General features: G+C 37.4%; 1 protein-coding gene across 2 annotated transcripts in view; it reads left to right on the top strand.

Annotated features, from left to right (window-relative positions):
* The window catches only part of LOC108997379 (phototropin-2-like), a 32,207-nt gene that overhangs the window by 556 nt on the left and 5,646 nt on the right, over window positions 1-26,005 (top strand). For both annotated transcript variants that reach the window (XM_018973610.2, XM_035684870.1), the window contains exons 2-20: window positions 153-806; window positions 1,506-1,688; window positions 3,024-3,115; window positions 3,191-3,476; window positions 3,672-3,888; window positions 4,452-4,522; window positions 11,081-11,187; window positions 11,387-11,436; window positions 11,565-11,669; window positions 13,037-13,096; window positions 13,932-14,021; window positions 15,813-15,889; window positions 17,253-17,337; window positions 18,468-18,548; window positions 19,090-19,193; window positions 19,588-19,637; window positions 20,743-20,849; window positions 21,331-21,453; window positions 21,661-21,712. In XM_018973610.2, coding sequence (XP_018829155.1) covers window positions 196-806; window positions 1,506-1,688; window positions 3,024-3,115; window positions 3,191-3,476; window positions 3,672-3,888; window positions 4,452-4,522; window positions 11,081-11,187; window positions 11,387-11,436; window positions 11,565-11,669; window positions 13,037-13,096; window positions 13,932-14,021; window positions 15,813-15,889; window positions 17,253-17,337; window positions 18,468-18,548; window positions 19,090-19,193; window positions 19,588-19,637; window positions 20,743-20,849; window positions 21,331-21,453; window positions 21,661-21,712 — 2,551 coding nt within the window. In that variant the 5' untranslated portion in view covers window positions 153-195. The remainder of the gene's footprint in view (window positions 1-152; window positions 807-1,505; window positions 1,689-3,023; window positions 3,116-3,190; window positions 3,477-3,671; window positions 3,889-4,451; window positions 4,523-11,080; window positions 11,188-11,386; window positions 11,437-11,564; window positions 11,670-13,036; window positions 13,097-13,931; window positions 14,022-15,812; window positions 15,890-17,252; window positions 17,338-18,467; window positions 18,549-19,089; window positions 19,194-19,587; window positions 19,638-20,742; window positions 20,850-21,330; window positions 21,454-21,660; window positions 21,713-26,005) is intronic.

Here is a 26,005-nt window from a genome sequence, read left to right as displayed (position 1 = left end):
TTGTGAGAAGACTCTGTATATCTATTTTCCATATCCATCTGAAAGAATATTTTGTATCTCTAGCTCAACATCTGTCGGAGCATTCGGGTTTCCTATGGAGAGACCATCTTCTAACTCCATATAACTAAAGTAGGCTCGTTTTATTGTGGTAGGTATAGCGCTTAATAATTCACCGGAGACAGACAGAATTGAAAAATGGAGAAACCAAGAGCAACGCCATCGGAGGTATTCGAACTGCCTGCAAGTCACGATGTTGGCAGCAGCAGGAAGGGTGAGGGGTCTGAGACACGAGATCAGGGTGGTTTAAAAAGCACTTCTAATATTGCTTCGACAGTCACTAGCACAAAGACAAGCTTGAAAAAGTGGATGGCATTTGACACACAGGCCGTAAGCAAGCCCGAGCCCGGCAATTCTAATTCTTCTGGTGATCAAATTATAAGAACTGAAGCTGGCATAGCCGCAAGGACAGCAGAGTGGGGTGTGGTGGTGCAGGCAGACGTGGGAGAAGGTAGCTTCAGTGCAGCAGAGAGTACGAAAAACAATATGTCGAGGTCATCACACAATGGAGACAGAGTTGTCGGAGCGGATCAGTCGAGCAGGACATCGGATGAATCAAACTATGGATATGAAAGATCGTCAGGGGCCTTTCCGAGAGTATCACAAGAGTTGAAGGAGGCTTTGGCAACTCTGCAGCAAACATTTGTTGTATCCGATGCAACAAAACCAGACTGCCCCATCATGTACGCCAGCAGCGGCTTCTTTACCATGACCGGCTATTCTTCTGAGGAGATTATTGGAAAGAACTGGTGAGCTAGCTACCATTTCTCCTATTTCTTTTTTCTTTGCAAGATTTTTGCAACGGAACTGGTAAAATTTATAGCTGGGGTTCCTTGGTTTTAGTCAGAATAAAAACTGATTCCGAGAGAGTGGAAAAAAAAAAAAAAAACTGTTAATCCTATTCAGAGGCAAATTACATTCTATGGAAAAAAAAACAGAGCAAATGGGTTTTAACTTATTTTTATAAGATTTTTTTTTTAATTTTTATAAGAAAAATCCTTACATTACAAACTAAGCATAATTTTTTAATTTTTATTAAATATGTAATGGGTAGATGATGAATAAAAGAATTTAATTAATTTTAAAAAATACAATCAAAAAATTTTAAAAATAAAAATAAGTGTGATTCTTTCATATATGTTTCTGTTAACTGTCTGAGACAACGTACGACCATGCTTAGAAGCACCACGTCAGACCAAAAGGGTTGGGCCATGTCAACCAAACCAAACCCGTCGATATTGCATTTTGTATACACCAGCATTCCTCATGGCTTTTCAATCTGTAGGGTTTATCCATTCTTTATCTAAGATCAGGGTTTAACAGAGTCTGGGCAGTGGGCATCAAAATGAAAAAAGAAAAAAGAAAAAAGAAACTCCATATGGGTAGGACTCCATTGAGAAAAATGAGGGAAATTGAGCAGTGACTTTAAGGGGGTGTTTTGGGTGCAGCCGATTTCTTCAGGGACGGGAAACAGACAGGAATGAAGTGGCCAAAATACGAGACGCAGTTCAAAATGGGAAGAGCTACTGTGGAAGGCTCTTGAACTACAAGAAGGATGGTACCCCTTTCTGGAATCTTCTCACTATCACCCCTATCAAAGATGATAATGGGACTACCATCAAATTTATTGGGTAAAAATGTTGCTTTCTTTCTTTCTTTCTTCATCATTTTTCCTTTTTCTTTTTTCTTTTGTCAAGTCTAGCGATGTAATACCGTGGTACCAGTAGAAATGTAGAATTGTACGAATGAGTGGAGATTATTGGGTACGTGATACGCATGTTTATTCTGTAATCATGATATACACAGTGCATGCAATTCAAGATGAATGTCGATATCTTGGTACAAGTGACTTAAATGTTTCTAACATTTAAGTCACTAGAAACATTTAAGTCACTTGTACGATCAAATGAACGATTTCTTTTTCCAGAATCAGAAACATGAACGATCAAATGGCTTAGAAGTCAATTATTGGAGTTGTCTTCTTTGCCATCGAGTTGCAGAGCCTTTTCTTGTTCTCAGCTCTGGCATTGGCATACTTAAATTTGTTGTTTTCCCCATTGCACGAGTAACCAACTTAAGCAAACTTTTGGTCATTCTTTCTGATTCTAGTTCTAGTCTTTTCTATGAACATTGAAAATGCTTTGTCTGCAAAAGGAGAAGGCAAAAAGGAGAAATATATCTATGGCCAAGAAATCCCAAGCGCAAGTATCTCAGCAAACTAAGCGTCAATGGGAGAGACTTTTGGGCTCAATAAAGCTTCAATTTGATTTACAGTCTAAACATTATTCAAATTCTCTGTAGTTATATATTATGGTTGGAAGAATGGTTAAAAGATCGAGACATTCCAGGATTGTGAAGTTTCTGTCCTTTTATTTTGTCTATGGCATGTCTTGGATTAAAATGACTAATGTCTAACGTCTTTCATGTAAATTTGCATAGCTTGGGATATTTACACATGCATGCATCACCTCACTATGTAATCTCCTAGCATTTGTGTCCCTTTTTAATTAATATTTTAGGCCTCTTTCTTAAAGTGTTATGCTGTCATAACACTTGTGATTATTTCAATTTCCAAAATAAGGATTCTTCCTAGACATTGAATTCCCATTCCCCAATTTGATCATAAAGAACCTCATATGGTCTTTAGAATGCCTAAAGTCTACCACCTTAGTCGATGCATTTAATGGGTTGACAATTTCTTAATTTGACATATACCATCTTTTGAGTGCTGAATGATGCTCCCAAACTACATTTATCATTATTCACGCTTCAACAATTATTATAACTTCTCTTGACTTCGCATTTTTATATCATACGGTTTTCTGAATTAAAAAAATACATAAATCTTCACTTGTCTTTTTCTCCCCCTTTTTAATCACGATAGGAGTTGTTTCGTACAATGTTTTACTTTTTTCTGTGAATTATGATCCAACCTTATTCTGGATTTTTTAATGATATTTCTGCAGAATGCAGGTGGAGGTCAGCAAATACACTGAAGGTGTTAATGACAAGGCATTACGGCCGAATGGGTTGTCCCAGTCATTAATCCGTTATGATTGTAAGCATGTGTGCCAACTTTTCTATTGGATGTGGCCATGTCTTTACTTAATAATCAGATTTTCTTGTGTGTCAGCTCGTCAGAAGGAGAAGGCTTTAGGGTCCATGACAGAGGTTGTGCAAACTATAAAACATCCTGGATCTCACATCCGGGCTATGAGTCATGATAGTACCAGCAAGCATGAAGAACAGGAAAATTTCAACCTTGATTATGTTCTGCCAAAATCTGCTGAAATTCAGAATATGAATACACCAAGTAGACAAACTCCTCAATCAGATTCCAGGGGTGATGTGTCTCACTCAATTTCTTGTCAGGAAGCACACCAAAAATCTAGGCAATCAGGACGCATTTCGTTGATGGGGTCAGTTTTAATGATTGCCTTTGCTACATTATGGAAAGGATAATGCTAACAGTTACATGTAAATGATTTTTACAGTATGCACATTGATGTTTATTACTCGAATGTTTTGTTCAAGGGTGACTCTGGATGTCCTAGCAGACTTCTGAGTCCCTTTTGAAGTGTCAAGTTTCCTATTTGATGTGTGAATCTCTGCAGATTTAAAGAGAGGTCTCTGAGCTCTGCAGGGAGGCTTGAGGAGAAGCCAAGTATAGAACAAGAGGTTTTGATGACTAAAGACATAGAACACTTGGACAGTTGGGAACTTACTGAAAGGGAAAGGGATATACGCCAAGGAATTGACCTAGCAACCACATTGGAACGCATTGAAAAGAACTTTGTGATCGCTGATCCTAGACTTCCTGACAACCCGATTGTAAGATAAAAGTCAATTAATTATTTAATTTTATTGTTGAAAAACTTGAGATAATTGCTCCAAAAATATGAATTTTAGTTTGTCATCTGATGCTCTGGAATGCAGTGCACTCATCCTTCTCACTACTTGATGTAATTTTTTCAATCTGTTTAGCCTCCTTCAATCATTTAGTGCCTTCTTCATGGAAAACGCTTATTTTAACTATGTAAACATGATACTTCATAGATGTAAAATTGCTTTTCTGAAATTTCTTGCTGCACACTGCTGCTCAATTTTTAAAATTTCTGTCATCACAGCATACTGCATGTTTTCTTTTGTACTCTGCATGATCACATGATCATATAGCACCCCATAATATTTAGTATGGTTTTTTATAGTAAAGAAATTATGAAAGTAGTCAACACTAGAGTTAAACTATATTCTATATTTTAAATATGATCAATATGCAATATACACTCTTCATTGTACAAAGTGTGAGTGTCATGGTTCTATTTTGCAGTAGTATGTCATATAGGCATGATTTGTATTATATTTTGAAACTGATCTTAATTGTTCCTGTACAGATATTTGCATCTGATAGCTTTCTCGAATTGACTGAATATACACGTGAAGAAATTTTGGGACGAAACTGTCGGTATGAATTTTTTTTTTGATAAGTAAACTATCGGTATGAAATTAGTAGATTTATATCTTTGATTAGTTGTGATTGCATTGGCATTTACCTCCCATTTTAGAGGCCTTCATGTTGGACTCACTTTTCTCAAACACAGTAATATTTTTTATTTTCCTTTTTACCATTCGTTCTCATGTGTTCCTCTCTGATTGTATCATTGTAATGTTGTACTTGAAAGTGTTTTTACTCTTCTGTTGCAAATAGATATGGGCAAATGATTCATTTACTTCATCTGTTACATTAATTAGGAGCAAAGCTGTTTGCTGATCTGAAAATGCTTTATAATTCTTCATACCGGATTGTTATATTACTCAAACGTTAAGTTCCATAACTTTTGTTGAACATCTTAGACATGGATAATGCGAGATTTATGAGGTCTGGGAGATGATAAGTATATTGGCATGTGAAAAGAAAGTATTATATTGGCATGTGAAAAGAAAGTATGCTGGTATGTGATGCTTTCATACGTGCTTGAGAGATTAGAGTGAACTCCTTCACTGGTAGCCAGTTTACCCCATGTAATAAAGACTCTTTTTTTTTCCCCGATTCTGGAGGCAGATAATTTTCTGATATTGGTGCCTCAACCATATTCTTGCCTCGTTGGATTGGCACTGAAAAGCTTGGGGATTTTAGATTGAAGTTTCATCCTTTATTCTTTGCAGATATGCCACATTACTTGCTGAAACTTTGAGTTATATTGTTTTTTTTTATAAGTAATAAGTAGTTGTATCGATAAAGATAGGTATAGCCCAAGTACACCGGAGGTATACATATGAGTACACCAAATTAAGAACTAGAAACTGTTACAAGAAAGTTTTGAAAGCTGAGACCATTTAACTCTAAAGCAATCACATAAATAAAGTCTTCAAAAAAAATCTCCTAAAATCCTTCGAGGAACGTTCATGATCCTCAAAAAATCTATCATTTCGTTCGCTCCAAATACAACAGAAAATACAAATAGGAGCCGTCTTCCACACTGCTACAATCTGTGGTGTCCTTGTGGTCCCTCGCCAGCTAGCTAGTAGTTCCACCACCCCTCTCGGCATTATCCAAGCTAGTCGCATACTGTTGAAAAAGTGATTCCATATATCCCTTGCAAAATCACAATGTAATAGTAAATGGTCTACAGATTCCCCACTATTTTTGCAGATACAACACTAGTCCATAATTATAATTCCTCTCATTCTTAGATTATCAACGGTTAGGATCTTCCCTAGAGCTGCTGTCCAAACAAAGAATGCAGCCTTGGGGGATGCTTTAGTCCTCCATATGTTCTTCCACGGAAAATATGGCCTAGTTTGAACTGAAAATATATCATAAGTAGAGCGAACCAAGAATTTCCTTTTCTTAGAAGGCCTCCGTTCCATCGTGTCTTCAGTTGGAACTCCAACACTGATGTTATACGGCAAGTTGAAGAACTCCTCCAACACAGTCACTTCCCAATCTTGTGCCTTCCTAGCGAGGTTAATATTCCACACCTGTGAACCATGACTAATTGCCCTCACATCAGCCACCATAACTTTCTTATCTCGTGCAATTCTTAAAATATTAGGATAAGCATCCTTAAGAGCCGAATCTCCCGCCCACACATCCTCCCAAAAACTAATTTTGCTGCCATCCCCCAAACACAGTCGAGTGTTTCTCGAATAATCCCCCCACCCTTGCCTTATATACTTCCACAACCCAACCTCGTAAGCCCCCTCCCCTCTTATGATTATAACACCACAACCATTTCCCTAATAGAGCCTTATTGAAGAACCTAACATTACGGACCTCCAACCCACCATCTCTCAAAGGAGTACACACTGTATCCCAACCAACTAGATGAAATTTGAACTTATCACCTAGACCACTCCATAGAAAATCGCATTGAAGTTTCTCAATCCTAGATGCAATGCTCGCCGGAAGGGAAAATAAAGACAAGAAATATGTGGGAAGGTTAGAATTTCCACCCGGCTAACTGACGCTTTAATTTCTCTAGCACCTCCTCCCAAATTGTCTTGGCTTTGAAATTTGCTCCCAACGGAAGACTAAGGTACTTCAATGGTAGCAAAGAAACCACAGAACCTAATATGCTGGCCAATCCTCTAATATTTCTTACCTCACCCACCGCAACCATCTCTATTTTAGCAAGGTTTATCTTTAATCTGGATGCCGCTTCAAAACATAGTAAGATGACCTTCAAAGATTGAATATGTTCTGCCCTATCCTCACAAAATAGCAACGTATCATCTGCAAATAGGAGATGAGAAATAGTGGTGGAACCATGATTAGCAGCCCTCGTTGAAAATCTTGAAAAAAACCCTCCCTCTACCGTAGCCGACACCATTCTACTTAGAGCCTCCATCACAAGCACAAATAAGAGTGGTGATAGTGGATCACCTTGTCGTAGCCCCCTCGAACTATTAAAGAAACCCATAGGATCACCATTTACCAAAACCGAGAACCGAGCTATTGTCACACAATGCTTCATCCACCCCTGCCATCTTTGCCCAAAACCACATCTACTTAACAAATAAAACAGAAAATTCCAGTTGACATGGTTATAGGCCTTCTCCATATCTAGTTTGCATAAAATACCCGGTACTCTCGACTTAAACCTGCTGTCCAAGCATTCTTTAGCTATAAGAACTGAATCCAAAATTTGTCTACCTCTCTCACAAATGCATTTTGGGACTTAGAAATAATCTTATCCATAATGGTGCTCATCTTGTTGGCAAGAACCTTGACAATTATCTTATATATACTGCCCACAAGGCTAATGGGCATGAAATCTTGCACCTCTATTGCACCAACTTTTTTAGGGACAAGTGCAATAAAAGTAGCATTTAAACTTTTCTCAAATTTTCCAAACGAAAAAAATTCCTGAAAAACCTGCATAATCTCCCCTCCCACCACCTCCCAACAAGTCTAGACAAATGCCATAGTAAAGCCATCCGGACCCGGCGCTTTATCCTTATTCATTTTCCTGATCACTAGTCATACCTCCTCCTTTTCAAACGGTCTCTCCAACCAAGCCATACTGATTTGATCAATGACCTCAAAAGCTAGGCCATCTACTTTTTGTCTCCATGCATGAGGTTCTGTCAACAGTTGTTCAAAGTGTCCAGCAACATGCTCTCTAATTTTTGCTTGTTCTGATGATAAACCTCTATCAATAGTCATAGACTCTATGGCATTAAACCCCTATGTGAGTTTGCAATTCGATGAAAAAATTTTGTACATTTATCCCCCTCCTTAAGCCACAATGCCCTTGACTTTTTGCCTCCACGAGATCTCCTCCATTAATAACAACCTTTCTACCTCTGAGACAACTTGGCCTTTGCGTTCATTCTCTTCTTTCACACCTTCAATCTTTGCAATTCTTGAAGGAGATTCTTCTTTTGTAATGTTACATTACCAAATACCTGTTTATTCCATGTCTTCAAATCTACCTTCAAAGCTTTCAATATTTTTTTTTTAATAAGTAAAAATATTATATTTATATATCAAAAGGAGTAACCAAATATACTGAATGTATAGAAGATAACACCTTGCCCATAATAGAAAAACCCTAATAACCCAAAAAGCCTGTGAAAAACAACCCAAAATACACCAAGCCCGACCCCAACCCCTTGCTTCCCATAGAACTAAAACTCTACCAAGAAACCCCACCCCAACCCCTTGTTTCCCGTCTTCACATTGCCCTCCCTTTAGACTTCCCTTTAGTTGAGCTACCACCCTTAATGTTGTAACTGATTGCCGAAAAAAGATGCTGTAAATCCCTGCTTTTCTTGAAACTTGATTTGGTTTCAAGCGCTTGGCTTGCCTCGATCGCAGTAATTAGTTCTTTAAATTGATCTTCACATCCTCCATGTGAAATTTCTACGAATTGCTGAATCTTGTTAACTTTAGACAGAATCCAATCCACTATTGGAGGAAGAGAGACCAGGGGAGCCACAATATCTCCAAACACAGTATCTAACTACAATCCCGACTCTAGGCATTCCTTTACACAAGGCACCAACGCCAAATCCATATTCGAATCCCGTACCTCCTTAGCAACTCCTTTGGTTCTCTCCAATAGTATGACATCAAGTCTCTTCACCTCTGGTGACCCTTCATGTGCAACTTCAGTGGGTCTCTTCACCAATGGTATGACACCATTTTCCTTCAACTCTGATGAGGGAGCCATAGTTTCTTCGGGTACAGAAGTCACCTGAGGTGAATGACATTCCAATACAGATGTCTTTACGCCGATACTCGACGTAGAACCCACTTCGAAAAACCTAGACTTCCTTTTGACCCGCCATACTCTTCTGGATCTGGTTATAGGAACATGGCTGAATCCGATTTTTCGTTTTCCTTTCTCTGAGTTTGAAAGATTCGGGCCTATCGTAGTCTTGTTTCTTATAACCCTATTGCCTTCAGCTGGAAGCAGGTCTATTTTCGTAGACAAAAAAGCTATCGTCTTCAATTCGACAAGTTGGGTTTCCATCTCCTTTAAAGAATTATGCATCGTGACAAGCTGGTTTTGAGGCGTGATCTGCAAACCACTTTCACCAATCCCTTCACTATGAACCCCCGAAGCATGACCCGTCTTCAGAGCTGCCGCATATGATCGCCTCGCCACTGTGGATGTACTTGGGTCTTTATGATTCACCTCCAAACCAGACCTTCATACCCTTCAAGAATGACTACAACACTCCGCCGGCCTCCTCCACCATATTTGGTGACCGTTATCATTGAGCCATGAATGTTTTGTTTCCTTCGCGCAAGTGTTTTGTGAAATCCAAATTTCTCCCTGCCTATAATATTGCTTCCACCGTAGCCATCAGCCATTCTATACCACTACGACCCATCACTACAAATCTCCAAACCCTTCCACTCCTCTCCACAATTTTTAAGGAAGACCTCCATATTTCTGGCAAAAGCTCAAAAGCCTTTAATTCCACCCAAAAGCGCTCCAGCTGACCCCTACTAATATCAAACCTTTGATTTCAGATACAGGGGCATTCCAAGCTGCATGTCTTTATTCTGTCTAGAAAAAGCAATGCGCGAAGGAGGCTGGGAAAACATATGCCCCTAACCTGAGTTAACGGAGAAAATAGAGTTGCCGGAGGATGACTGACGTCGGAGGCCCACAATGTGGTCACCGGAGTCTGTCGAAACATTTTGTAACGGTGGCTAATGCAAAGGCTCAGGTCGCAGTTTGCCGGAGGAGGTTACAGAACAGCAGCAGAAAACTCCCAGTCGCCTGATAAGGACTGACATCGGAGGCCCCACAACGGAGTCGCTTGGGTCTATCGTTCAGGTATGTGGCATTGTCGAAATGCACGGCGACAGTTTGACGCCTCTGCCAAAGAAGAAAAGCAAAATAGCTAGTTCGCTGGCGAGGACCGATGCTAGACAGCCCACAGAGAGCATGCCAAGGCCCGTCGGCCTCATCTGTGACGGAGATGCGGTGTCACTCTCAGGTCGATGGTGGGTGGGGGGTGGTGGCAGGATAGGTGGGTTAGGGTTTTCTCTTGGCTCACTGTTCACCCACGGGTCTTAGGGCTTCGTACAGAGAGAAAATTTCTGTTCTTGTTCTATCTCATAGGGAGGAAAGGCACTTAATGTTTGAAGTATCTTCAAAGCTTTCAATTTTCCAGTCAAGACCTTGCTCGGAGTGCCCTCTAGTTGATATGAATCCCACCATTGCCTAACCAATTCCATGAACCCTTCCGCTTTTAACCACATATTCTCAAATTTGAACGGTCGTCTACCCGAGGAAGTCTTTTCTGACATAACTCGGGAAATTGTGTTTTCCATGAAGTAGAAATGAGGAATCTGTCCAGCCTTGACCAGGCTCGATTGTTAGACCAAGTATAGTCACCTCCCGTAAGTGGTAAGTCCATGAGTTCTAGTTTGACTATTAAATCCGAGAATTCCATCATAGCTTGATTCTGTCACCCCTCCCCTGATCGTTCGCTGGGAAATCTTGTCACATTGAAGTCCCCACCATTACACTAAGGAACATCCTTCCAAGTACATAGGCCTGCCAGCTCATCCCAAAGCAACTGTCGTTCACTATCCAAGTTGGGGCCATACACCCCAGCAAAGGCCCATGCTAAGCCATCTATAGAATTTTTAAAGAACATCCCACCGAGTAATCTCCCACAAATTCATCAATGTTTTCCACTACCCTCTTGTCCCACATGACCAAAATTCCACCCGAAGCCCCCTTTGAAGGTAAGTATGTGCATCCCACATATTGGTAGCTCCAAATACTCCGAATGGTTCTTTTTGTAATAATCTTCAGCTTTGTTTCTTGCAAACAAATTCGAGTTATATTAGATCTTATGGTGATTGTCATTGCTACAATCTCTTAGTTTTGGTAGATTTTTTTGTTTTGCCTGATATGATTTGTAAGAAACTAGCATAGCATATTGTCTCATACCATTTTTCTGATCTCTCCAATCTTTTTTTCTCCACTTGTTTAAAATGCATCTGATTGGTAACGCAAGTTCTACTCTAATTTTCCGATCCATATTACAGATTTCTTCAAGGACCTGAAACAGATCAAGAAACTGTCTCAAAAATTAGAGATGCCATTAGAGAACAGAGGGAAATCACTGTTCAGTTGATCAATTATACTAAGAGTGGCAAGTGAATGCTTTTCATATTTGGTTAAATTATTTTACCATTACCTTTTGCCTGGAACCAGGAACGACATGGGATTTGGTTGGAAGTGTCGCATGATATATAAATTGCTTTGGAGCTTTGGAGATTTCATCTTTTTTTGGGTTTCTTCAAGTTTTTTATTGCCATCATGCTAAATTGTTATGATTTCATGGCTTTCAGGAAAGAAATTCTGGAATTTATTTCACCTGCAACCAATGCGTGACCAAAAGGTGACAGACTTTTTATATATTTTTTTGTTCAGAGAACTGTTTAATACAATCTTGAATTGAGCATCCATTGAATTAGGATGTTAATTCCCTTTCCAGTTTTTTACTAGTGGTCCATGTAACTTTGATAGGGTGAACTTCAATACTTCATTGGTGTCCAACTAGATGGAAGCGATCATGTGGAACCCCTGCGCAACCGCCTCTCAGAGACAACAGAGCAGCAAAGTGCCAAATTGGTGTGTATATACTTTATTCAGGGGAGGATTGCTGAAGGAGTAACAATGTTTCATGGTTCATAATACTGGGTTATTAAAAACAGCATAGTTATGAAATGGGGATATAGCTAATATAAGAATCTTAAGATGGATAAGTGGATATACCAATAAATATAGAACAACATATGAAGATGTCCATAAAATTGGTGGTAGCACCAGTTGAGGAAGATATGAGGTACATTTATCAAAGATAGTTAGGTTTGGATAGTGAGATGAGAATTTTTGGTTTTAGATGAAAGTTTAAAATATTACTTTTTAATATTATTATTGTTTTGGGATTTGAAAAAGTTGAATTGCGATTTGAAAAAGTTAAATTGTTTATTATATTTTGCGTGGGAATTTGAAAAAGTTGTAATGATGAGATGAGATGAGAATTTTGTGTCTCATTCCACTTGCCAAACCTATTTAGGTGAACACCAGTGACAAAACCAGTTAAAGGAGTGAAAAGTACTGAAAGGTGCCTAACATAATATGAGTAGAAGCAGTGAATATTTATTTGACGCAAGAAAAGTTGACGGAGGGTATAACCATAGATACATACTAATGAGTTTTCACAGATCAATGGTAATTAGTTGCAATTAGATCTGAGCTGAGCTGAGTTGAGCTGAGCTGAGTCACTTTTCTGTGTGGATTTATTGTTAACCTGCTGATTAACCCACCATGCAGATGCTTCATTCTTTATGTACTGCTTTTGTATAATTGCTAGTCACGTTTGCATCATCTTTTCATAAAAATTTATGACTGAGAATCCTAGGAGTTATCCTTGTTCTTAACAGAAGATGACTACACATCCTTTCAATGTACAGCATGGTTAAGATTTTTTGGTGAAACTTTCTGGAATGTTAAAAAAAAAAAACATTATGCATATAAAAGAAGTACAAACATTTCAGACATCAAATGCATTTTCTACTGCCAAGAAGGATATTGCAGAGAAATGATTTTTTTTTTTGATAAGTAAGAGAAATGAAAATTATGTTAAGGCTTCTCTGGAAAATCAACAATGTTGCAATTTCAATTACCTGTCCTCTGTTCATGTAATCAACCAGATTATACTTTGTTCCAAACTGTGTATCTAGGTTTGGTAGATTGAAGACATTGCCGATGAAAAAGTTATAAATATATGAGTAACAATTTTGAGATTGTCACTGCTAGCATGCACATTTAAAATAGCACTGGTATAATTATCATTTGGGGAATATGCACTTATCAAAACTAAGTCCAGGTCAAGTGCATCTTTAATCTAAATTAGGTTAAGTTATGCTTTGATATGGATGGTATCGTTTTTCCCTTTTTTCGACATGTTGCAATGTTTGATTCTCTTCTATCAGGTCAAAGCCACTGCAGAAAATGTTGATGAAGCTGTCCGAGAACTTCCCGATGCCAACTTGGTAAGGTACTCTTTTTGCTTCATGTTTCGGCTGATAATGATGCATCAATTGTTGCTTCAAAAGATTACAATTTGTTTGTTTTTTCAGAAGAATAGATTATATTAAGTTGCAGTCGTCAATTCTTACAATTTGATACCTCCAAAGTCTGATCAGACAGGAATATTGTGACTCATCTGGCCTCATAAAATTTCTGGCTTCAAATATTCCAACCGAAACATTACAAACAAGTTAATTTACAGAACAGAAAAAATCCTTACATCCCTGTTTTAATAGATGCACACCTCTATGTTTATGATTTCAAATGTCTTTTGCCCTCACACACAGACATGCACATTATATGCAGTGACTTGGTTTAGAGACTTCGGTACATGTGATGGCATGAATGATTTGTTGGATACAAGGTCTTTCGTAATAATAAAGTAGTTTAAATTTTGCACGGTATCTTTTATTACAGTAAATGAGAGAAGCTTTGAAAATTGTGCGCGGTCAATGGATCAGTTTAGAATTTTCTTTTTTAACACTTTGTTCTATTGGTCGATTGTAATTGGCATGAAGATTCATGAATTTCTTGTGTCACTAGAACATCCCACATAGGTGACGCTCTTGTATATGCTCCGTGTACTTGGGCTCTTGGCTATTTTTTATGAGCAATAAAATCTTGTTTACTGAGAAAGAAAAAATTATTACAGATAATTCATGTTTTTGGTATGATGTGTATCCTTAAAGTTTTCTTTTCAGTTGTTGTTGGTACAGAATATGCATGAGACCTGGGTTCTCTTTCAGCGATTATGCTGGTTTATAGCTGATATGACTTTTATACTCTACAACTTTTCAGAGACCAGAAGATTTGTGGGCAATTCATTCTCAGCCTGTTTTTCCAAGACCTCACAGAAAGGATAGTCCTTCTTGGATAGCTATACAAAAGGTACCGATTTGTAAAAGTTAGAATTGTGCTGTTTCAATTCAAATGCTATTCAAATGTTTTTGCTAATTAAACTTCCATATTGAACTTCAGGACAAGATTTTAATGACTTGACCATAGACCTAATCTATTTCATTTTCATTACTTTTCTTACATTTGATGGCGTCAACCATAAGTGCATGGGCTCTATTATTGGGATTTCATCTCAAACTGCTGAAATGCTGAACCTTTGGACCATATCCAAATCTACCCTCTAGAGGACCTGGCTTGTCAGCACCAACACTGGATAATGGCCTTTAGAACAGTTAATAAGAATCTATAAATTATTTTGATCTTTAGTGAAATACTGATTTATTTAAAGGAATGCATAATAGACATATCATTGAGCCATTGTAAGACAAAGTATTTGTTTGAAGCACCTACTTTAAAATGCAGCTTCTTTTTCCAGTAATTCTTGTCTCAAAACTGATGATACAATGAGTTGAATATTGTGGTCATTTTGCCTGTGTGGATAACCTTTTCAAGTAATGGACTAAGTCCCAATTGCATTTAAAATACTTTGAAAGGAAATTTTACCCCTAAATCAAAAGGACTAGTGGAGATTTTTAAGTCATGCTTCAAGGCTCCATTTAGATTTGAGCTGATGATACTATAGATGTCTACCATGTGGAGTTGCGTTTCTTAGAAATTCCTTAATTGGTTATCTATGGAGTTGAGTATGGATCTATATATTGGTTGGGCTCTCCATTTGATACCTTAAACTTTCAGGATAAGTGGTTATGTATGCATTGGAGCTGAAGATCATATGCCAAATAGTCTCATATATCTTTCTACCATCTAACTTAAACATCCATGTGTTTGCCCTACTTATATTGAGAGCCATTTATTTTGGGGTACACGTGCAATTTTGAGCCTACTCATGAAAGTGGGAGATAATAGCAATGTTTTGAATACCGTACCGGATGCTGTACCGATCAAGGCATTGTAACGAAATATTTCGGTACTGGTACCGTTTCGTGTATTGTTTCGGAATAGTCGATATATGAATAAATTATAATATAGATAAATATATATAAATTATATTCTAAAATAATAGTCTATATATGAATAAATTATATATAAATACATATATATAAATTATAAATAGCCTAATCTGAATTGGGGATAAAAAAATGAACTTGTAGTTTGAAAAAATGAAAAAAAAAAAAAAAAAATTAAAGGCCGAAATATCAGCGGGTATGGGTTGAAATACAGGCTGGTACAGGCTGAAATATAGGCCGGTATGGTCGGTATTTGGGCCGGTACTGTAATACCTGTACCAAACTAGTGGCCGGTACGGCATATACTAGCCGGTATGGTATGGTATTTAAAATAATGGTTAATAGTCCTCCTTGACTTGGTGTCTAATTTGGTACGGATTTATATACTAGTCAAATTGGTAGTTTGTTTTTTTATTTAATTAAATCCTTAAGTTGCTTTCATTTTTAGACAAGTGACAATTTATCAGCTTGTATTGAATGATTCAATTCATTGTGGACCAATATAGTAGTTTGGCCTCTTCATGCAAATAACCATTCTACTAAATGTAAGCAATGGTTTTTGACAAGTACCACATGAATCACGTGTTGTATTTTTTGTGGTATCCACGGGCCTTGAAGATTTACAATTACAGACTGACATTCTTTGAAGTCCATATATGCAGTTTCTTAACTAGCTATGTATATTTTGGAACCTAGCAGCTGTCGTCTCTCTATTATCTCATTATTTTCTTCCCTTTTATCCCTTTGTATTCAGATCACTGCACGTGGGGAAAAAATTGGGCTACATCATTTTAAGCCCATAAGACCATTGGGTTTTGGTGATACTGGCAGGTACAGTGCCATTTATTCCAGATGGGATTCAAATCAATCGTCTTTTTGCAGAACATTTGTGACGTAATTGTGTATGATTTCAAAATTATTGCGTAATTAGTTTTTGTGTGCTTGGTGCGTTTATTCTTATATGTTATTCATCACACTTACTGAGATCTGCTATTCATTCTGCTTTTAGTGTGTATATCATATTTATGCTGGGAACACAGGAGGGTTCTCCCCCCTTTTTTTGCTTCTTTAAGGATAGGTTTCTGAAAACAAATATTATAATTATATGACCTTAGGGCATGTTGTATCCCTTGTATGGCTAGTGTGCCTCCTCCCTCCTCCCTCTATGTGGTTACTTCTGATCTTCTAAATATCAGGATCCTGACCTTTAATGCTCTCTGTATACTTTATATAATCTACTTTTGAAGACACTAAAATTCCAAAGAATCCCTACAGGGTTTTAATGCTGCATCTATTACTGTTAGTCTTGTGATCTCATCAACCAAAGCAGATTAATGAGGACGTCATTTAGCGGGCTCCCCTTACTCAACATGTGAAATCAATTAAACATAGCATATGGATATTTCAGATCTAAATCTCCTATTCTGCTTGCATTAGGGTATGGAGAACGTAATTACCCAAAATAAGGTATGAAGTAGGATGGAAGGGTAGAGGAATAAGTGCAAGACAAGCTCTAATTGATTTCCTAGGTTATCAGAGAAGTAATTCTGTAAGATAGTTTAGACATGCTAAGAAGTGAAAAAGCATGAAACATCACGATCTTTCTTAGAGACCTAAAAAGTGTAGGATAAAATGGTGTGACCAAGATGAGGTAATTGATCAAGAAGAGGACAATGAAAACGAATTTGGATCCCAAATATCTTGAAAGGTTTTCAGAATCCATGTATAAACAGAAGAATTAGTCTTTTTGATATGAATGGAGATGATTCATTTTATGGACCCTAGACGGATTGTGAATATATGTTCACTAGAAAAAATAGTTTGAACTCTAAGCAAAGAGGAAATGAATAGAGTTAAAGAAAATTAATAATGCCCCTAGCTGTAGGCATTATGCTCAAAACTTAAGGGGACAATGTCACGCAACTGTAACCCTTTGTTAGGTTTCTTTTTCAATATTCCCCAATCCAATGAATTCTCAAATTGTTTGTTTGTGACAATCTGTTTTAGCTTGAAAAAAAAATTGAATCATTACTTATTTTACACTTGTTAATTCATTTGTGTTTTTGAAACTGGTGTGTAAAATTGCTAAATGTCTCCAGAGCATACAAATGTCTTGTTTAACATGCTAAGCATTAATGTGAGAATTGGATTTTTTGTTCTATTTTTCATTAAATCACGATGCTATTTGTTGCAGTGTCCATTTGGTGGAGCTGCAAGGTACGGGCGAACTGTATGCTATGAAGGCAATGGAAAAATCAGTAATGCTTAACCGTAACAAGGTATGAATAATAGAACCATGATTTATTTATTAAAGATGCCTAAAACACTTCCTTTTGTCCAAAATCAATGTAATAAATGATCTGGTTGTAATTTTCATGTCTGATTGATATTTGCTACCTAAAATTAACACAGTTTTTTTCTTTTATTATAGCCGTTGACTCTGAAATGTTTTGAAAGCGAGTGTTTGCACTTTTAAGATGAAATTTATTTTACAATCAATTTTTATCTGTTTTTTTAGTAAAATAAACCCTAAATGGCTTCTATTTAGTCTGGAAAGTATTTGGTTTCAGTATATGCTACAAAAGTGACACATTCCATGGTTGAGTTGCTCAGAATGATGATAATCTGTGGTGTTTTCTACATTTGAAAGTTTTATGAATGTCATTAGCTCTTCATAGATGCAAAAGTAGGTATGTAAAAACATATGAAATAAGTATGTCTTCATAGATGCAAAAGTAGGTATGTAAAAACATATGAAATAAGTATGTCTATGAAAAGTAAACACATGTTTGGAAATGGTTTAGTGCTTAGTGAAACTATTTCATCTCTAACTAGTCACTTTGCCGACATTGACATTCACTTGTGTCGAAGTTTTTTTTCAAAATGTCCCTATATTGGTAAATGTGGCCAAGTTACGAATCATTCAATTGTGGTTCCATTGTTAGTTCTGGGGTGAAGGATTTCAGCCCGTGTCCATATCCTCGGATAAATTCTTGACTGTAAATCTATAGGCTGCTAGGAACCAGTCTGTTCTCTGTCACAATGTTCTTAAAACTGGTCAACAGATGATGAAGAAAAAGTGCCATATATAATAGATTCTTTCATAAATTGGAATAGTTGTTACAATTCCAGATTATTTGGCAATTCACACTGAAATCTGTTTCCCTTGTTCAAAATTCGGCACTGTGATTCATCATGTTATTTGAATTACACAGATAATTTCATACTTATGCATTTGGTGCACATATCCTCAGTGATGTTTAAGCGGGAGCTTTGTTACTTCGTTCATGCATGTATAGGACTCACACATCTACATGCTTAGATGTGCACACTTTTAGTTTTTGCAGAAGTGTGAATTCATACAACTTTATCTGTCTAATGGTCATATATTATTGTGGGTGTTGTACAGGTTCATCGAGTATGCATTGAGAGGGCAATCATTTCACTACTTGATCATCCTTTTCTTCCAGCACTCTACACTTCATTTCAGGTCTTCTCATTTTTGTACATATAATCTTTTCATACTAAACTTAAAAATCTATATGCCCAAATACATAAAACAATGATCCAATCATGCAAGCATCCTAGTTTACACATTTTCCAAGTCATATGTTTGGAAACGTTCCCATGATGACATCAGTCTTCCTGATATGTACGGTAAGAGGTTGTGCTGTAGTATACAAGATATGTACCCAAAAATATTCAAAAAGTGTTGCTTATGTTTAAAATTTTATTTTCAAAGGAATTCTTACTGGGAGTACACAGATCCAAGTATAACAATACCCTTGAAGAAGTATCTCAGATACATGGGGGAAAAACAATATCAATAATAAACATTGACACACCAAGATGTATTTGGGAAGAGGGGGAGGAGTTGCTTCTTTTTCCTTTTAGTTAAACCAATGGTGGAGCACCCTTTCTTATTATAATCTGACATACTTTGTTTGTGCCAGTATGGGAATTTTCCTTGTTGGTTAATAATACTGATTTGTACTGCATTTGAGTATACTGATCTCTCTTTTTCTCCTCAGACTTCTACACACGTTTGTTTGATAACAGACTTTTGCCCTGGTGGAGAACTGTTTGCCTTGCTTGATAAGCAGCCGATGAAAATTTTTAAAGAGGAATCTGCAAGGTACTAAAGCTATACATCTTTCAATGCCAAAGAAATTCATTGCTTAACAGTCATTAAAATTCACAATATATAACAGATTTTAGCTAGTTGAAATTCTTGAATCTACTGGAATATCGAAGTTGAGATGAACTGTAGGATATGGTTGGCACAACTAGAAATGTTATGACTTTAGATATACCTTGCAATCTGTCTCCAACATGGGATTGCTGATTGTTAAACCAGTCCTGTGAAGCACAGATTGACTCTTTGTACTTATGACTTATGAGTTATGGGTTTTTTTTTCTCTTTTCATCAAAGTACGGAAACATCTTACTCTCATCTGGATATCTGTACAGTACACTTCCTATGTACCTGACCTTTTATTATTTTTGTGCTAACTTTTCTTAATCTCTAGGTTCTATGCGGCGGAGGTTGTCATTGGCTTGGAGTACCTCCACTGTTTAGGTATTCCGATTACATGAATCTCTAATGTTCTTACTGTATCACTTCTGTTTTTTTTTTTTCGTTTCCTTGGACTTGTATAGTTATTTGAAGGAAACCATCAGGAACTTCTATTTGCGAGTGCTGCCTAGGACAGTGGGTATGAGATATAAGAATCGTATCATATCCTGACTCCAAAACAATAGGGAATTTAACATTGGTTATTATTAGTGGAGGGAAAAACATGAAAATATCTCATTATTTCCATTACTATATTCTCTTATTCTCAAACTAAAATTGGAAATCTTCCGCTCTTCAAGGCCAAATACACACGGTTGTGTTTGTTTCTATATATGAATATTTATGTACTTGCTTACGCTTATATTTATAAATGGAACTGAATTATAAAGTGGGAAACACAAGTCTTCCACGGTTTTATTATAGTATCATGACTGCTGCTTCCTCACTTTATGTTAGCTATTGTTTTTATTCATGTCTAGCTTGGTAGGTAAGTATAGCAAAGATACGCTGTTAAGATGGATGACATGGAACTTTAGGAAATGAAGAATAAGATATAAAATGTAATCTTTCTACTTTAGTCTCTCTTGTATACGTCTTGTGTATATGGAAGATGCCTATTGACTTCATCAATAAAACCCTTGATCACTTGTGAAGTGACATTTTAACCACAATTACTGAAGTGACCGAGATTAATATGTCAGGTGGGACACTTCTAAAACTGATCAAAACAGAAGAGGCAGAATTTGTGTTCCCAAATACTTGAGGATTAGGATGAGGCATGGTGTGACTGACTTTCTTTTTGCGCATATGCATATTTACAATGTGCTGCCCATGTTTTTGTAAACATTATTGGGTTGATACACGATAACTTGTTGCATTTTCTTCTGCAAAGCAACAGTTAAGCATATTGAAAATGCCTCAAGGGTTTTGCCAGTCTTGTTATCACAACACACTTTTTGTTTTGTTAATTTGCAACTCAATTGATCTCAGACTTTAAGTGGTGTAATATACTCCCTCATTTCCTTTATCAATCTTTGATTCTGCATCAATTATGAGGAAGACATTTCAGTATTGCACTTATTAGTTTTGTTCCCATGCCTTTGTACAGGAATAATTTATCGTGACCTGAAGCCTGAAAATATTTTGCTCCAGAAGGATGGACATGTCATACTAACTGACTTTGATTTATCATTTATGACATCGTGTAAACCTCAAGTATGTTACATTTTCTGTCAGAAGATTTTTTGTGCTTTACTTTTTTACAGACTCGGAGATAAGATTCTTGTGTTTCCTACATGAGGGTTACTGATCTTCATTACAAATCCACCTTGAGTTGACAACGAAAATGAAATAAATATAAAAATAGTGATAAAAAATTAAAACAAAAGTAGCTTGTCAACGTTCTAATCTTTCACAGGATAGCTGCTCTTTCCTTATTGAAGCGTCATGCATGGAAAATCTATTTTGTCTTTGACAGGCCGTGATTGAAGCCACAAATCCTTCTTTTACCCATACTTTTCTAAATTGTATATGTTTGTTTTCATGGAATGGTGGAAGTATGTGGTTCATTTCCACCTCAAATTTGTGGGCAACCTGAATGACATGATCTTCTAAGTTTATGCCATTTTGTTTGATAATTATTTGAGGCTTGAAGTGGGAGCTACTCACTGCTCTTCCATGCTACTGTGTCCTGCAGATTCTAACACACCCACTACCTAGTAAGAGGAGGAGATCTAGGAGTCAACCACCACCAACATTTGTTGCAGAACCAGTTGCCCAGTCAAACTCATTTGTTGGAACTGAAGAATATATTGCTCCTGTATGGTCAATCTTTAATTTTGATAAATGTTCATGTGCTTCATGACACCCCTAGTGCTTAGTTTATCATATCAGAAAAACCATAATTTTAGTTTCTGTCAGATTCTAGAATTCTTCGGCAACTATTTATAACTAACTTGAAGCACAGGGGCACTAATATTTTATGCACTTATTTCTTTTCAAGGTGCTTATAGATACTTGATTTCAGGAAATTATTACAGGTGCAGGACATAGTAGTGCCATTGATTGGTGGTCTCTTGGTAAGCACATACTCAATCATGATATACAACTCTTATGTGTTTTGTCCGTGATTATTTCCATTTGCCTAATTATTTGTTCTCTTGGTACTTGAAATTATATTCAAATATCATTTTCCCTTTTTTTAATGATTCATATGTAATGCGCTGGAAGATTTAAGTTCATTGATAAAATATGACATTAAAATAGCATGTTTCCCTCAGCTGTGTTTCTAATGCTCATCCCATTAACTTTTCTTTTTCTTAATGTTGTTTTAATTCTTGTGGTAAAAAAAATGTCTTTTATAAAGGATGTGCAATTATGATTAAAACTTTAATGAGAAATATCAGAGCACTGCACTAAGCTCATGCATTTAAGGCATAAGCCTCTAGACATAAGGCATTAATATTTTTTTTTAAATATTAGAAATATATAAATATAGTAACAACTAGAAAGAAAAGAAGAACAAAATGTTTTGTTAGAAAATCTTGAGCATATTTATATGACAAAATGAAGGAAAATCATCAACTTCTCATCATACCCAGTTTTATTAACATCACCCTGAATAGTGAAGTAGTTAACGTACACAATATGAGGCCCATGTCTCATGATCTAAGGCATAAAGAGCTCATTTTTTAATATGTGCTCAAGAGGTGTATGCACGATGAGGTTCCTGATTAATTTTTATTTTATTTTATAAGTAAATGATAGTATTAATAAGAATAGGCATAACCCAAGTACACAAGATGGTATACACGAGGTAACGCCTATCTAGGAAGAAGAAAAGGAAACAAGAAAGTCATGGATACCAAGGCCATTAAAATCAACAGCTATGACCACATAGAAATAAAGTTCTAACAAAGAGTGATCTAATATCTTCTAGAGAGCGTTCCTTGTCTTCGAATGTCTGGTCATTTAACTCTTGCCATAAGCACCACATAATACATGTAGGCACCATTTTCCACACTGTTTTGATTTGTGGAGCACCTCCAAGATTTGTTGAACTAGCCAAGAACGCAGCCACTGTGGCGGGCATTACACAGGCTAGCTCTAGTATGTAGAACACATCATCCCATATCGCTCTAGCAACCTCGCAATGCAGTAGAAGATGACCTACAATCTTGCCACTTTTCTTGCACATTCAACACCAATCTACTATGGTGACCCCACGTTTCCGTAAGTTATCCATCGTCAAAATCTTCCCCAGAGAAGCCGACCAAGCAAAAAATGCCGCTTTAGGAGACACCCTATTTCGCCAAATCCTCTTCCATGGGAATTGATTATCCTGTGAATGTGTGAAAGATTTATAGAAAGAGCGAACCGAGAAAATGCCTTTACCTGTGGGTATCCACCACAACCTATCAACTCCTTGAGTTCTCGGTCTCATGGCGTATAGAAGACGAAAAAAATCCTCAAAGCTATCAACCTCCCAATCTTGGGCAGCCCTACTAAAGTTCACATTCCACTGTACTTGGTCCCCAGATATCACCATAGCATCAGCCACTGAAGCTTCTTTTTCACATGCAATCCTGCAAGCTGAGGGGAATGAGTTCTTAAGGGCATTATCTCCACACCATAGGTCACTCGACTCACTCCAGAAGTTAATTCTAGAGCCATCTCCCAACACAAGTCTAGTGTGACGAGTGAATATCTCTCATCCTCGTCTAATATGCTTCAAAGTCCTACTCCATAGGCCCCACTCACATCTCTAGTGCTCTAATCCCCCCGACCCACACACACACACACACCTCTCTATATTTAGAATCAATCACCGATTTCCATAAGGTTTCTGGTTCCTTAGTATATCTCCACAACCATTTCCCAAGTAATGCCCTATTAAAAATCCTCAGATTTCCGATTTCCAATCCACCAGAAGAGATAGGAGAGCATATCTTATCCTAGTTGACTAGGTGGAATTTGAATTCCTCCCCCATACCACTCCACAAGAAGTCATGATGTATTTTCTCAATCTGTGATGCCACACTAGCTATAATTGGGAATAAAGACAAAAAAATATGTTGGTAAGTTAGACAAAGTGCTTTTGATTAAAGTGATCCTACCACATTTTGACAAGTACAGTCTCTTCCAACTAGTCAATCTACGTTTAGTCTTCTCTATCACTGTATCTCATATCGATTTAGCCCTTGAAGCTGCTCCTAGCGGGAGGCCAAGATAGCTCATGGGAAGATAGGAAACTGTACATCCAAGAATATTAGCCAATTGCCAGGTGTTGCTCACATTGCCAACAGGCACTAGCTCTGATTTGTCGAAGTTAACTTTCAGGCTTGATGTTGCTTCAAAATAGAGTAGGAGAGCCCTCAATGCCCGCATCTGGTTTTGTTTTGCTTCATAAAAAGTCAATGTGTCATCTGCAAATAATAAGTGAGAAATGTTTAGAATACCCCTATTGGGGTCACCAACCGAGAATCCAGTCACACAACTATTGTTAACTAAGGTCGAACTATTATGCTAAGTGCCTCTATAACAATGACAAACAAAAGTAGAGACAAGGGATCCCCTTGTCTTAGGCCTCGTGAGCTATTAAAGAAGCCAACTGGGCTGCCATTTACCAACACTGAAAACTTCACTATTGAGATGCACCATCTGATCCACGAGCACCATCTCTTCCAAAATCCACATCTTCCAAGCAAGTATATTAAGAAGTCCCAATTCATGTGACATAGGCCTTCTTCATATCCAACTTACATAAGATCCCCTTCTCGCCAGATTTTAATCTACTGTCTAGACATTCATTGGCGATGAGAACTGAGTCCAGAATTTGCCTACCACTTACAAATGCATTCTGGGGTTTCAAAGTGATCTTTGCCAACACCTTTCCTAAGCAGTTTGCAAGCAAGCACCTTAGCAAAGATCTTATACACCCCATTCATAAGACTAATTGGTCGATAATCTTTCACTTCCATGGCCCCAATTTTCTTAGGAATAAGAGAAATAAAAGTGGCATTTAGTCTTTTTTCAAATTTTCCAACCGAAAAAAATTCCTGAGACACCTTCATTAAATCCTCCTTCACCACATCCCAACATGTTTGGAAAAATCCCATAGAGAATCCATTAGGGGCCAGGTGCTTTATCTTTAACCATTTTCCTCACCACTTCAAGGACCTCTATCTCCTCGAAGGATCTCTCCAACCAAGAAACATTTTGTGACTCTATGGACTCAAAGGCTAGTCAGTCGAGAGCTTTGGCCGCCATCCCACTTGTTTAGTAAGTAGATGTTTGAAAAAACCAGCCACATGCTCTCGAATCACATAAAGCTCCGTACAAGCCATGCCATCTATATTCATAATCTCAATGTTATTAGTTCTCTTGTGAGAGTTAGCCATTCTATGAAAGAATTTCGTACTTCGGTCTCATTCTTTTAACCACAGTGCTCTTGATTTTTGCCGCCAAGAGATATCCTCCAATAAGATAACCCTCTCTAAATCTGACACTAACTCTGACACTAACTTTGCCTTCTGAGACATCTCTTCCAAGGAAAGCGCCCAACCGTCCTGTATCTCCTCCAACATAGACTTCTTACGATCACCCATATCGCTAAAAGATTGAACATTCTAAAGCTTTAGATCTTGTTTCAAAACTTTTAGCTTACCTGCAAAAATGAAACTAGAAGTGTCATGAATCTGGTATGAAGACCACCATTGTCTAACCCTATCCACAAAGCCTTCAGTTTTCTGCCACATATTTTCAAATTTAAAATACTGACGTCTTCCTTGAATACCACCACAATCCAGCAAGATAGGAAAGTGATCTGAACAAAGGCGAGACAACCTCTTTTGACACAGGTCTAGATAATGACTCTCCCACTCTGACGAGACTAAAAATCTGTCCAGTCTAGACCACATGCGCTGATTGGACTGCTTGTAAGCTCCGCCAATGAGTGGAAAATCCACCAAACCCAAGCAAAAAATACACTCCAAGAATTCCATCATTGCAGGTCGTAGCCTACTGTCTCCTAACCGTTCACCTGGGAACCTTGTTACATTAAAGTCACTGCCTATGCACCATGGAAGGCCCCACCAACAATGAACTCCTGCTAGTTTGTCCCATAGAAGTCTTGTATTGCTATCTGAGTTCGGCCCATAAATACCAGCAAATGCCCACAAGAAATTGTCTTCCACATTCCTAAACGAACATGCCACTGTGTATTGCCCAATGAATTCCTCCATTTTCTCTATCACTTTTTTATCCTACATAACTAAAATCCCTCTTGAAGCCCCATCAGACTCAAAGTAGGCCCAATCCACATAAGTGCAGCTCCATAAACTTCGAACAATTATTCTTGTAATATATTTCAG

The sequence above is a fragment of the Juglans regia genome, chromosome 13 (genome assembly GCF_001411555.2).
Source record: "Juglans regia cultivar Chandler chromosome 13, Walnut 2.0, whole genome shotgun sequence".
NCBI classification, from domain to species: Eukaryota; Viridiplantae; Streptophyta; class Magnoliopsida; order Fagales; family Juglandaceae; genus Juglans; species Juglans regia.
Note: the sequence above shows the minus strand (reverse complement) of the source record. Positions and strands in the feature narration are given on the sequence as shown.